General features: G+C 37.7%; 1 protein-coding gene across 3 annotated transcripts in view; it reads right to left on the bottom strand.

Annotated features, from left to right (window-relative positions):
* The window catches only part of LOC113544831 (adhesion G protein-coupled receptor A1), a 180,309-nt gene that overhangs the window by 7,714 nt on the left and 159,260 nt on the right, over window positions 1-13,335 (bottom strand). For all 3 annotated transcript variants that reach the window (XM_034303151.2, XM_026943857.3, XM_026943850.3), the window contains one exon: window positions 7,408-7,556. In XM_034303151.2, the coding sequence (XP_034159042.2) occupies window positions 7,408-7,556 (149 nt within the window). The remainder of the gene's footprint in view (window positions 1-7,407; window positions 7,557-13,335) is intronic.

The following is a 13,335-nucleotide window of genomic DNA, read 5'->3' on the forward strand; positions in this document are numbered from 1 at the left end:
CTTCAGGCTAGTATCTGATTAACATACATTTGTTGTAGTGGTGTAACACAATGACACTCTCTGTATCTGTAACTGTTTAGTGTACCAAATATCGGTCTCTGTATCAGAATTTGGATTTAAACCCAAATTTGGCATGGTCTAAACCAGAATTTATTTATTTCTCTTAAATATGTACAATACCACTATGCTCCAGGTCACACAGGAAAACATCGGGGAAAAAATCTAGGAAAAACCTAATTTAAATGGTTACAATAACATCAAGTTGACATCAATAAAAAAATACAGAGCGCAATATAGAGGTAAGAATCCCAAGTTAACGACTGTTCGTGTCTGCCATTGATGTTTATTACTATTTTGAAATACCTTATTTAGAACTTCTTAACCTGTCTATTTTTTGTTTGTTTTACTTAAATTTAGTGCAGTTAGAATACCTAGCTAGCTAGCTGGCTAACATCTACAGACACATTCAGTTATATAGCCTATGTTTTGAAGGTCTATTTTGGGTACATATTTCATATTGCTTTCATATTTCATATAGGGTTATTTTACCCTGTGTTTTATTAACTACTTGTACAACACAGTTGTTTGTTTGTGTGTGTATGTGCACGCAGTGATCAACATCAGTCATGATGTCTCAAAATTGTCTTTTGATGCAATCATTGATGACTTTGCTGCAAAGAAGTCCAGGCGTGTGCAGTTTTGAAACAATTCTCAAATTTTTGCACAAAAAGTGACTACGCAAACATGAATAACCTCACAATGTTGCACTGCAGTGTGATGGAATGTATCATGTATCTATAGTTTATTGCACTTTTTTGCCTGGTTGTATTTTGTTTAATTCTTGTGTGATTTTTTTTTAAGCAATAAGAAGGTAATTTGAAACAGGTTTGTTACCAGTTGTATACATCATATTTATATAGAGGTTTATCATTATTTATGTGATATAATAGTAGATTCAAGTTCATCAGCTATCTAAACTCTTGCCTGGGATGGCCCTGACCTATGGGTTGAATCACCAGCACTCTCAGCATGCCCTGTGAATTTGGGCTCAAACTCAGCTACATCACTTGTTCATAATTGGTCTCAATTCATGTTAAATGTTCCGCTAGTGTGACAATTTTGTTGTGTCCCATGCAATAATCGTATCTGTGTCCTCCTAATCATATCTGTATTTGAATCTATTTAGAACACCTTATCTGTTTATTCCAAATAATGAATTCATATTCAGTTACATCCCTAATCTGATACCAAGGGCAAAAGCTTCCTCTGTTGTTTGGAGCATTCTGAACTGAGTCTCTAAAAGGTGAACATACAATATACAATAAGTAAATCATAATAAAAATGAGTAAAATCTAAAAATGTTTGACTTCCAAATGATGACTATCATTCTGAAGTTCCATGCTGATGCTAAAATTCTTCCCACAGATATTTACATAAAGAACAGCACACCAGAGGAAGTCTATGACATTGGAATAGGGCGCTCTGATAAGGCTGATATTGCGGGCTGGCCAATAAGCTACTCCGTCAAAGGGTTTCCATTTAAGAGTATGTGTGTGAGTGGCTTCTGAGCGGTGTGTGTGCGTGTATGTGTGTATGAGTGCAATAGAGGTGAAGGAAATTGATTTGTCTCCAGCTGCTGGGCCTCAGTGGCTAGGTCTTGTGACAGCTCACATTAAAGTCAATCACAGAGGATCAGCCCAGCGCCACAGTCAGGACATTATCTGCTTTTAGATGCGCCCCTGTACCCACACACACACACACACACACACACACACACATGCAGGCATGTATTACTATACTTGTGAGGTTACATATACACTAATAATACATACCAAAAACAAAATGAGAGCGGGGCTCATATATTAGACATGACAACATGTCCGTATGTATATTGCTATACATTACCATACCTATGACCAAATAGTGTAATGTTTCTGGTGCTTGGACCCCCTAAGGTCATTGACTAAGTATGTAAACCCATTTTCCACGAAGGTCAACTGGGTTGCTGACCTTCTTGGTTGACTGAAGCCTGAATCACATGCTTGAGCAGGAAAATGTGAATGGTGGGATGCACTCTGCAATAAAGACGCAATAGGAAGCAACTATAAATAGGTACTGATATGGTTTACTTTAGATGGGTGAATGAAACTAGTTATTATTAGGGTTGTAAAATGAAACTCACATCTAGATAACCAGGCACCTCAACCTAGCTGGTATGGAGGCACAGGACGACTTTGTTAAGCTGCATGTTGTTCTAGCTGACAGACTTAATACTGAAGATGGGCAGTTTGCAACAACAACTGTCTGTGTCATCAGTTACCGCTATATCCAATGGCTCACTGGGCCATGGAAACAAGACACATTAATATCCAATGGCACATGGTATAGTGGTTAGGTCTGATGATGTTTAATAGTGAATTTTGTGTGTACACAACCGAAAGGAGTAATTTATACCAATCCTGTTAGTTTGCACTTCAAGAGAATGTCCCATTTCCCCAATTCTGTTTGTCCATTAAATTGACGGTGGTAGTGTCCAGAAGATAAGATTACATTCACATTATGCTGAAAAAGCCTGGCCAGACATGACAAGTGGACAGTGATGCCCTGTCCCATTCCCTCTAGGATACCATTGTTATGAAACATATGGTGCAATAAGACTTTCACAGTCTCTAGAGCTATTGGGAGTCCTTTGAGAATCTACTGCCACATGGGGATTGAGAAGATCAGTAACAAAGTATATTGCAGTGTGAGACCAAAGCCTCAATGGGTTGGTCTCACAAGAGACTGATGGTCTGGCTTAGGTTGCGTACAGACAGAACCAGAATGAGATCAGTTACCATCATAACTGGTGTTGTGGCATATGCCAGACTGGCCACAAGAAAGTGTGGGCATGCAAAACTGGTACATACAATATGTCTTGTTAGGCATACACTATGTTGGTGTAGGATCTGTTTAGAGAACTTGTTGAATTAGGTTAATGTCCTATACAATGGGAGCCCAATGCACAGAGAATGTAGAGTAGCTACAGGATTTTCCTGTGGTTGTGGGGAATCATGGATTTTGGATGAAGCATCTGGCATTTAGTATTGTGTTGTATACTGTATGTTGTGGTAAAAAATAAAGAAGAAAGAACATATAGCCATTTGTCAACACTTAATTGTGTTTAGTCCTCTCTAATCAGTCAATGTTCAAAGACTAGCTTGAAGAAAAAATAGGCATCACACAACTGCTTATATCCTATATCACAGGAAGACAACTTTTATAAACAGATGCACAACAAGCCTGTTGAGGAATATTCAGAGGAATAGATCAGTATATCATCAATTTAACAATCACGAGATTGTCATGCAAGCAAACACTGATTAAATCCTAGACGAGAGATGGGGCATTACTTAACCCAAAGAACATCTAGCACTCATAATGTCCGCTGCTGGAGTGAAAACGCTGGAGTGTTTTTCCATTCATTGTCCTCATAGCCTATATCTGTATTAAATTTTAGGTACTGTACTTGTCCACCTTGGTAAAATAACATGCTACTCTGGGTGGCTCTGAAGAGGTAGAGGTAGCAGGTATCATGGTAATGATATCATAGCAATGCCCTTTTAGAATGCCTTTTTTAGAATGCAAGATCTTGAATAGAGCTATGGCAGCATGAAAAACTCACAGTAATATAGCAGTAGAGTGGTTTTCAGTATATCATGATATAAGCACTCCTGACCACAATGCAAATAAATCTAGTATATTAGATAGGGCATTGCTGCTTGGATTTTTAAATACCTCCGTGGCACTGGGTTGAAAATAATCCACCAGCCAAAAATATCAAGAATATCAAACAGTAGTCCTGTGGACAAAAATGTATATTTGATGAAGAGACTGAAAATGATTTATATAAATTGTGCATGGAATAAAAGACTGTACACCTACAAAGTGGACTAAAAAAATGCAGTATGTTTGTCCAGTAAAGCGGCCAATAATAATCAAGAATTCCCAGCAAAGCTATTGCGCCTGATATATTGAACCAGTAGAACATTTTGCGTTTTGAAATATTCTAGTATATTTGTATATTTGAACCAGAATTTGTTCTGACATCCATACCTGTATAGTACAACAATCTAATGGTATATGATTATTTCTAATCTCTTTGTCATACTATACTATCTTTGCGGTACACTGTCACAACCCTAACTTTGTCATTCAGGGGAAATTCTAGATATATAGGTCCTTTCAACACTGGTGGCTCTTACTGTTTTTCCCAAGAAAATGAGTTTAAATTAGATTAGTCAATGTAATCCTGAAACTACATCCAAGCTAAAGGATTTAAGTACCCTTGGACAGATGGAACTGCCCCACGTGAGAGTGATGGGTTATGTGGTGTGATTTATGTTCCCAGATGTTGGAGGAAGGTTAAGAGTTCAAATCCAGTTACTACAGATTATCAGTGATGCAGACAATCTATTTCTATTGATTCTAAAGGTGAACTTGGGTTTTATTTCTTCTTTGGTTGAGCCACAGAAGCGACTGCACAGGAGAATGTCCATTCAAATGCCAAGCTGAATTATTTCCTTTAGACTGGTGCAATCTATCCACAATGATCCAGCATGAGTAGAAGCACACCTGATACCACTGTTTCAATACTGACACCAAATGATTAGACAAGTAGAATTGGGTGCATTTCTGCTTAGTTGGAATGAAAAGCCTGCTGTCACTCTGGCCCTTTGTCGATAACATCACCTAGACTTGTTCTAGACCCATTGAGTCATCTTTGCATGTCAGCCCACATTGCAAAGTGGGGTTGAGTCCATGTCTGCAAAGAGGAGTCTCTGACTGTTCAACCAGACTGCTGTAATCAGGGTATGAAATTCCAGTTTGAACATTGCTGCCGATTTGATCTCCTTTTTTAGGGTCAATCACTCCTCTTGGTTATTTGTATGGTTAAAAACATCTTAAGTTAGTTTCCTATAGTCAGTCTGTGAGGTTAGAACCTGCTGTTTGCCAAATAGCAAAGCCCACTTCCCAACAGCAAAGATACAAAGTAGGCTACCTTAGCAGACTCATTTGGGAAAGCTCTGGGTTGGCTGCCTGAAGAGAGGTCAACTCTGCTGGATCCTGTTAATAGGACGCTACACACCAGGATGGAAATCTGAAGGGTTTATTGAAAAAAAATTAAATATAAAATTCAATACTCATCGACAAAAACACTTCCAAAGTCAAATGAGGGCAACATGGTAATCCAGTATCAAACACCAGAGAAACAAAGCAGGAGGCAAAACCGAAGATATCAAGCACAAACCAAACATGGCCCAGCCTGTACCTCTAAAAGAAACAGGATTTTGCAAAGAACAAGACTGAAATAGGTGTTTAAATACACAGAATCCAGAAACTAGGAACAGGTGATTGTCATAACTAATTAGCATGAGCAATAAACATAGAACTGGACCTTTGACCAATGTGGACTGTGAAAGACTCCAGTAGATTTATGGCAAAGTGAGTTGATTAGACAAGATGAGACAAAAGGACCTCAGAAGTAATATAAGTTCATAAAGTCATAGAATTAATACCCCATATTAACTCCATGCACTAACATAATTTTGAGTTAGTTAGTTAGTTAGTTATGAGAAAGCTATGAATGTGGCTACACTTTAGAATAATCCCTTATACATTGAATAAACTATGCTATAATCAGATTTTGAAATTAAGCATCTAATGGCTCCAACAGTTTGCCTAAATAAAAGCAGGCATCCATTTTAGAGGTCCTGAGTATATGAAGGTCCAAGTGGACCCTTGGGAACAACAACTGCCAAAGCATAACTTTCTCATTTACTGTAAACAACATATTTCTTTCCTAGTATATTTATCAAATCCTTTGCGTATTTCTATAAACCACTGTTTTCAAAATTCCAGTGTGTACACAAATCTCTTTGTATGCCTACATAAATCTGCATGTGTGTTTTTTCTCAGGCGATGAACACACACACACACACACACACACACTATCAGTCTCTTTCTCTCTGGGGAGCATTAACATAGACAAACATATCAATTTGCTGAGCCAGCTGCAGATGCTGACATGAAGGAAGTCAGTCAATATAGGTTTTGCTGAACATGTAGAAACAGTGATTGCTTTTTCAATAATTACCAATACAAATAAATAAGGTAGGGAGAAAAATTTACTTCCGTTATGCCAATTCTTAGACATAGATTGAAGTGTGGTATTGGTATTCAGTTAAACTGGTTGCAAAACCTTTATGAAAATCAAAGAGTAAAGTGCAGAATACCACAATTATCTGCATATACCTAATATCCTCAGCAGGAGCTTGAAAGGTCACCAGGTAACTCTCAGCAAAGTAAAATTTCATTTCTAACATGCAAGCCCTTTCATCTGCAGGATTTTCTATTAACTGCCAGCTGCTTGCTTTTGAAAATGACCCTTGTACTTAGACAAAGGCAGAAGTAGACAAGGGCAAAAACTCTTTCAAACTGATAAAACTAATGAAACAAAGTTGATTGTACAGCACAGATGATAATGATCTTGCCACATTAACATTAACCAGAACAAAAAAGACTGCACACCAAGAAAAGTCAGCACAATTGTTTGACTTCTGTAGAATTCATGTACAAAATAGTAGAAGTGAGAATTCGGTCTTAGGTCAACTCTACCTACACACTCGCCTCTCAGTTCAAAACACTATTTCAACACACAGCTGGACTGAACACCTGTTCCCCCCAACACACACACTCACAAACTCAATGACAATGCTGCTCGATCCACTATAACGAATTGACTATTGTACCACACCAGGATGCTAATACTCCACTATTCCATTGTGCTACATTATCTTGATGTCAAGGCACAAAATATATTTGCACTACTACCGTTACATTTGTACTGTATATTGTATATTTATAATAAAAAAATATTTAATGTGTTTAATATAGCTTGAAAGGGAACTGCACACTGAATATTGTTGGTATTCGTATGTGTAATGCTTGTACTGAACACCATAGCTTTGTCTATAGCTCTGTACATTTTCTCCCTGGGTGGCCAATGTGCAAGCAAAAAAATCTATCCCTATGCAAGCCCAACAGAAATTCCTTGTAGCATATTAGCATAACATCAATAACAGGTCAATGAGAAGGTTAAAAACAACATCCCTGGTACATAACATTAAAGAGACAAACACATCTGTTGCTTTTCAGTGCAGCTGAACCAGCTTGATTCTGAATGAATTTCAATCAAAATCCAATTGTGCATTTTAATCTTCAAAGCAGAGCTTCATTCATTGAACATGCACCAATATCAGTCTGAACATAATCACATAAAGCTGCACAAAAGACTTGAACACAGAGAATAATGAAGAGAGACAGAGACTCGATGAATGTGTATATGTGTGTGAGTGTGTGTCTAACCTTAGCATGGGGGATCTGGGTGGGTGAGGAGGCACGTCTCCATCCTGAGGCTTGGGGGGTTTCTTGATCACCTGTTTGTAGATGTTCCGAGCTGTGAAGCCCAGCCATAGCATAGTGGACAGAGACGAGTAATGAAGTATTACTCCAACCTATGAAACAACAAGCACAGAACCCAATTACACATAGATCAGACATATGGTTCTTTTTGGCATGCCACTATTAAAAACCCCTCTCCCATCCTTAAAAAGTAACCATCCAAATGATCCAAAGTCATGATAATCTACAATAGCTCACTCCTCCCTATAAATAAGAGGTCATTCTTCATTCCACTCACACGGTTATTTTCAGGACAATTTGTCACAAAGTGGATACATAGTTAAATCAGTGCTTTTATTCCATATTAACACAAACAGAGCTAATCACATTAGTTTATTCATGAACTGTGATGTCAAAGAGAAAAAAAAAGAGACTTTGGAATTAATATATTTAATGAATCAATTGACCAAAGACATTTTAAAACATTTATACACAAATCACTAAATATCTCACCCAGTAGCTGCCAAGATCAACATCAACGTCACTTTTTTTTTTAATTCATTGGACAGACAGGTGTAAGATTTTGTGTGTAACACACAACATTCTGGTCACTAGGACATAACTTTAACCACTGAAGTACAACTGCTAAAAAAAATCTTCAAGCTACTGGTCAGGGTCATATGAGAATTATAACCAATATTGCATACTTTCAGCAAGGCACTAAAAATACTATTTCTGAAAATTTACATTTATGGCATTTGGCAGACGCCCTTATCCAGAGCGACTTACAAAAGTACTTACAAAATGTGCCTTCCCAAAAGACTTGTTCAACTGTCTGTAATTTGAAACAAAAAGCTCAGCCTCTTGTCACTCCTGGGTCAAAGTGAGACCTATGTTACTTAAGCCTACACTGCTAATTCATCGATAGATCCTGACATCAGTAATGCATTCAGTACCCATGACAAATTCCCAGCTGTGTTGTAAAGCACACCTGCTGAAAGTGCTCGCTTATGTTCTTTAAGATTTTCACCTTCTTCTTTACCTTGGAGAGGGGAAAGTTAGAATGGTATCCCCACCCTTTCCCCACTCTGCCATATTTAATGCAAATAATGAAGAACAACTGATCTACCTTCCAAAGTGCATCTGTATGTGGGATAACATACAAAACCCAAGCAGCCTTATCAATTTGAGTAATTTGAGATTGTTATCTTAGTAATACTGCATAGTAATTATAATCACAAGTTGCACTATATGGCCAAATGTATGTGGACACATGACTATCACACCAATATGTGAGCTTTCCCCACTCTGTTGCCACACAAGTTGGAAGCACACAGTTGTATAGGATGCCTTTGTATGCCATAGCATCACAATTTCCCTTCACTTGGAACTAAAGGGCCCAAACCTGTTCCAGCGTGACAGTGCCCTTGTGCACAATGCGAGGTCCATAAAGACATGGTTTGCCAAGGCTGGAGTGGAAGAATTCGAGTCAACTGCACAGAGCCCTGACCTCAACCCCACTGAACACCTTTGGGATGAACTGGAACACTGACTGTACCTGACATCAGTGCCTGACCTCACTAATGCTCACTAATGACTGAACAAGCAAATCCCCACAGCCACGCTCCAAAAACTAGTGGAAAGCCTTCCCAGATGAGTGGAGGTTATTATAACTGCAAAAGGAGGACTAAATCTAGAATAGGATGTTCAGAAAAGCATATATGGGTGTATTGGTCAGGTGTCCACAAACTTTTGGCCATCTAGTTTATTACACAATTTTATTTATTTATTTTTTTTTACAGTTTATACACTGACTCCATTGTGTGTCCCATTTTCAATGTTCCTCACTTAAGAACATTTTTTTTCATATGCAGTACAGCCCAAATAGCCTTATTACTAAAGGTTACAGTTAACGTTTTAAGAAGAACTATAAGAAATTCCCCCTTGTGCACCATGCACTGTAAACTCTACTTTTTAACCCCTTAATAAGAAGACAGTAAAGCAGAAGCTGGTCCTTCTGAGAGCTCCACAGCATGAAGACACAACACACAACCCATAGATGAGCCACAAAGAGTAGTCAAAGAAAGGAAAAATTGCTGGGGAAATTTAGGCTCCAATTGAAATCCAGACCCATAATAACTATTATAACTATGCTATTTGAAGGGAGAGAGTGAGAGAGAGAGAGAGAGAGGTGTGTGAATAGCATCTTAGGCCTCCACAAAAATAGCGCTAAACATGCCTGCAGGGCAGAACTGGAACTCTGCCCTTACACATTCAAATACAAAGCAGATCAATAAAACTCTGGCAGCATTTCAATCAGGCCAGCCACAATTCTATAAAATATGCACCGAGGTGCAGATTTAAAGTTCAGCCCCATGATTCATGACTATTATTGTGCATGAGTTCAAATGTTTAACGAAAGGATATGTAGGTCATAAACCTGAACCAGTAACAGAAAATATTCTGCAAGGTCACTCACATTTAAATGGAGTCTGTCTGTAAGATGCTGGTTTTGATAAGTTCATATTCTGTCAGTACAGCAGAGTTCCCATGCGTGTATGCAAAGTTCATCTGTATCTTTGTGTGTGTGCATAAAGACAAAGGGTCAGTGAAGACGTTGAGCAAATTGAACTACTGCACATTAGCACACTAAATCAGGGGTTCTTCACATTTTCAACAACTTCAGATTCAACAGATGCCCTCAGTGCTATTCATTTTAAAAAAGATAATACAAACAATAATTCAATACAATAAATAATACTTTTAGATATTAAGCCAATTATATAAAATATGTACAATAATATTCTGGCTATATGTATACTGCAGCTGTAGACGGAACTCTCTGAACTTTCCACTGACAGATACACTACGTCCAAATTAGGTTTTTTTTAGGACCTATTTGTTATTCAGTTATTGAGATTTAACTACACGTATACAAACTCAATAATAAATATAATAACTCTGATACTGGCTGGCTGGGAGTTTCACTACTGTAATAAAATAATTGTAAAAATTGTGGATTCCTATCTATATTTCAAAGAACCCCTGTAGTTCCACTTTGAGAACCACTGCAAGAAATTCAAGCAATATGTACTGGTATAAATGGGCTACTACTGGTATAAATGGGCTAGAAGAACTAACACACCTTGCTTTCAAAAATTAAAAGACAAGGATTGATTCTTGGCATCTACATCAGTTTATTTGCTGTTAAAGAAATATGGTAAGATGGTATGTAGAAGTGAGGCTGGGGCTGATTTCTTTCCAGCCCTGACTGTAGATTCATGTGGCCTATCAATGACCATCATGTCAGGTAATTAGACAAACACCTCCTAGGTTTAATCTTCATTTTGGGTTAATATTTTTCAGCCCACTTCGCTGAAGGATCTGTAACACATCATTAGCAGTGATTAAGAAGGCACATGTGAAATACAGTCATGGGTGTAATGAATGCGAACGAGGCGGTTTATCATCTTTTTTCCCCTAAATGCCTTTAGAGGTGAAACTCAAGCTAGACTAAGCACTCAATGTCCAATTAAAATACAAATTACACAGACAACAGAACTGTAATGTCATGACCAGTTGTCACTGCTAAAATGTCACTCTACACTAATCACTAATCAGCCTATACAACTAGTCTAATATTACACACCTGCACTGAGAAACGATTGAGATTATTATTAAAGCGTACATGACACAAACCACTATCCTGATAAGCTACACCATGCCAACATTTCCAGTTTTCATCAGCCTACATTTGCCATTGTAGAATATGTACAGTGTATTTGATAGAAAAATATTTCTAACAGAAGATTTAGAGCAGTCTGATTGACATAATCAGTATGTGAATCAAATATACTGTTAAAATATAATGTTTTCACTTTATAATGACACTTTATAATAACAGATTGTTATTATAGCTGCCATTGCCAATTTGACATTATTTTAAAGGCATCCTAGAATTCACAAAACATTTTTATGATTAAATCCTTTCATCCGAGTTCATCTAAATAAGAATCTGTCAGTGCAGCAGTTTTGCCACGTTTTTTAGGAAACAAGTGGGCTGAAACTCTCAACTGTAAAATCTCAGTTATTATTGACCATGTAACAGGCAAGGGTTATTGCATCATAAAATATATGAGCCTATAATTTTCCAGTATGAAAATAAAGGTCATGCAACACTGGTTTACAAAGGGAAGGGGCAGAGTGGAAAGCACTGGTTGTCAGAATGTTGATCACGATTTACTAGTCAATCGCAGAGGCATTTTTAGTAGATCCAATCCATCCACGTACTGTCAATGATTGCAACACATTCTAAAAAAAAAAAAAAAAAAAAGATATGGTAAAATATCTGCTGATTGGCTAGATATTAACTGCTACATATTTAATTGGTGGTGGTGTGCAACTGTATGGGCGGGGAGTAGCCCAAAATACATTAATTCTGGCCAATTACAGTTGTGAAATTAGGTTACCTTTGCAGATAACTGTTTCCAGCATGTGTACTCAACTCTGTGAACAAACTCTGTTCAGGAAACCATGCCCGAACAATGAGAGAAGGCAAAAATATATCATTTTCATGTGAATGGGAAAACAAATTCTCGTTTACAGTGGTGAGAGAAAGAGAAGCCTACTTGACATGTCACCATATCACCATACTGCTTGATATGTTTAGTGTTGTTGAAAAGGGGCAATTTGTAGCACCATCACACCACTAACCATCTGAAATTCAAGGACTTATTCCCGCCCTAGAGTGAAATATGAGAAAAGAATTCAAGAGTTAAAATTGGTTTTAAAACCCAGCAATCACTTTTCACAAAACCCACCAAGAGAGCTAAAGCTGTTACCGAGGCTTCTTTCCGTGTTAGCCATCTCCTGGACAAGCACAAGAAGAACTTCAACAATGGGGAGTTTTTAAAAGAAGTGATGACTCACCGCTAACACATTATTCACAGACTTTAAAAACAAAAATGGCATAAAAATGGCAATTAACAGTGTGCTGCTGTGCATGCTGTATTAACATGAATTAACTGTATTAACATGTTTCTGTTCCTGTTGTTGCCTATAGATATTTGAACTCTATTACTGTGTCACTGTGATGAACTGCTTTACTGTTAGTAAAGTAAAATGGCATTACTCTTGATGGGCTTTTTGTTTCTTTTGGCAGCATATAGTGTGGTAGAGTTCGGTTGAAATGTTGACTGCCAAAGTGATCTTGTGCTCAAAAAAGGCTGAAGACCACTGGTGTAAAGGAATGGGGATGTTTCCAATTTGCACATTCACTGATTCTGTTCTTTTGTAGATCAGGTAGTATGAAGTGTTGAAGAAAACTGATCTTGAAAACAAGCTTTGGGTGACTTTTTAACTTGGGTAAGAGCCGATATTGCCAGCAGGTGCTAGATTTGTGTGTGGCTACGTTTCAAACGTTTGGATGAGCGAGCCCTGAAAGCAAATCTGTATCATGAATAGATTTTGAGCTATATTTAACAGATTTCTGACATTTCCGATTAAATAGTATTGTCAAGAGACATTTAAGGCTGTAACGAGCAGCATGACTGTAGTTTCTTCTAAAAGCTACTTAACAAGTGATTTCTTCAGATAGCCTTCAGACTTTTATAGCTTCAGTTTTCCCTTCTTTGACACAGAATGCATTAGTTCTCATGCTCTACTCTTCAGCACTGAAAAGTCATTCAGTCAGCCTGAAAGGAAAGCTGCATGAGTCACTGTATTCAGAACATTGTAGCCTCCATTTCAGCTGTTTCGGAGTTTACCAGTGACCATCTAGACATTGGTTCAGCTTGATTACCTTTGCAGGAGTCTTACAACAGAAAAGATTTTAGCGACTGCATTGTGCTTAGGTGTTTTTGTGGCCCATGCCGCTGACTTAATATTACAACA

The sequence above is a fragment of the Pangasianodon hypophthalmus genome, chromosome 3, assembly GCF_027358585.1.
Source record: "Pangasianodon hypophthalmus isolate fPanHyp1 chromosome 3, fPanHyp1.pri, whole genome shotgun sequence".
Lineage (NCBI taxonomy): Eukaryota > Metazoa > Chordata > Actinopteri > Siluriformes > Pangasiidae > Pangasianodon > Pangasianodon hypophthalmus.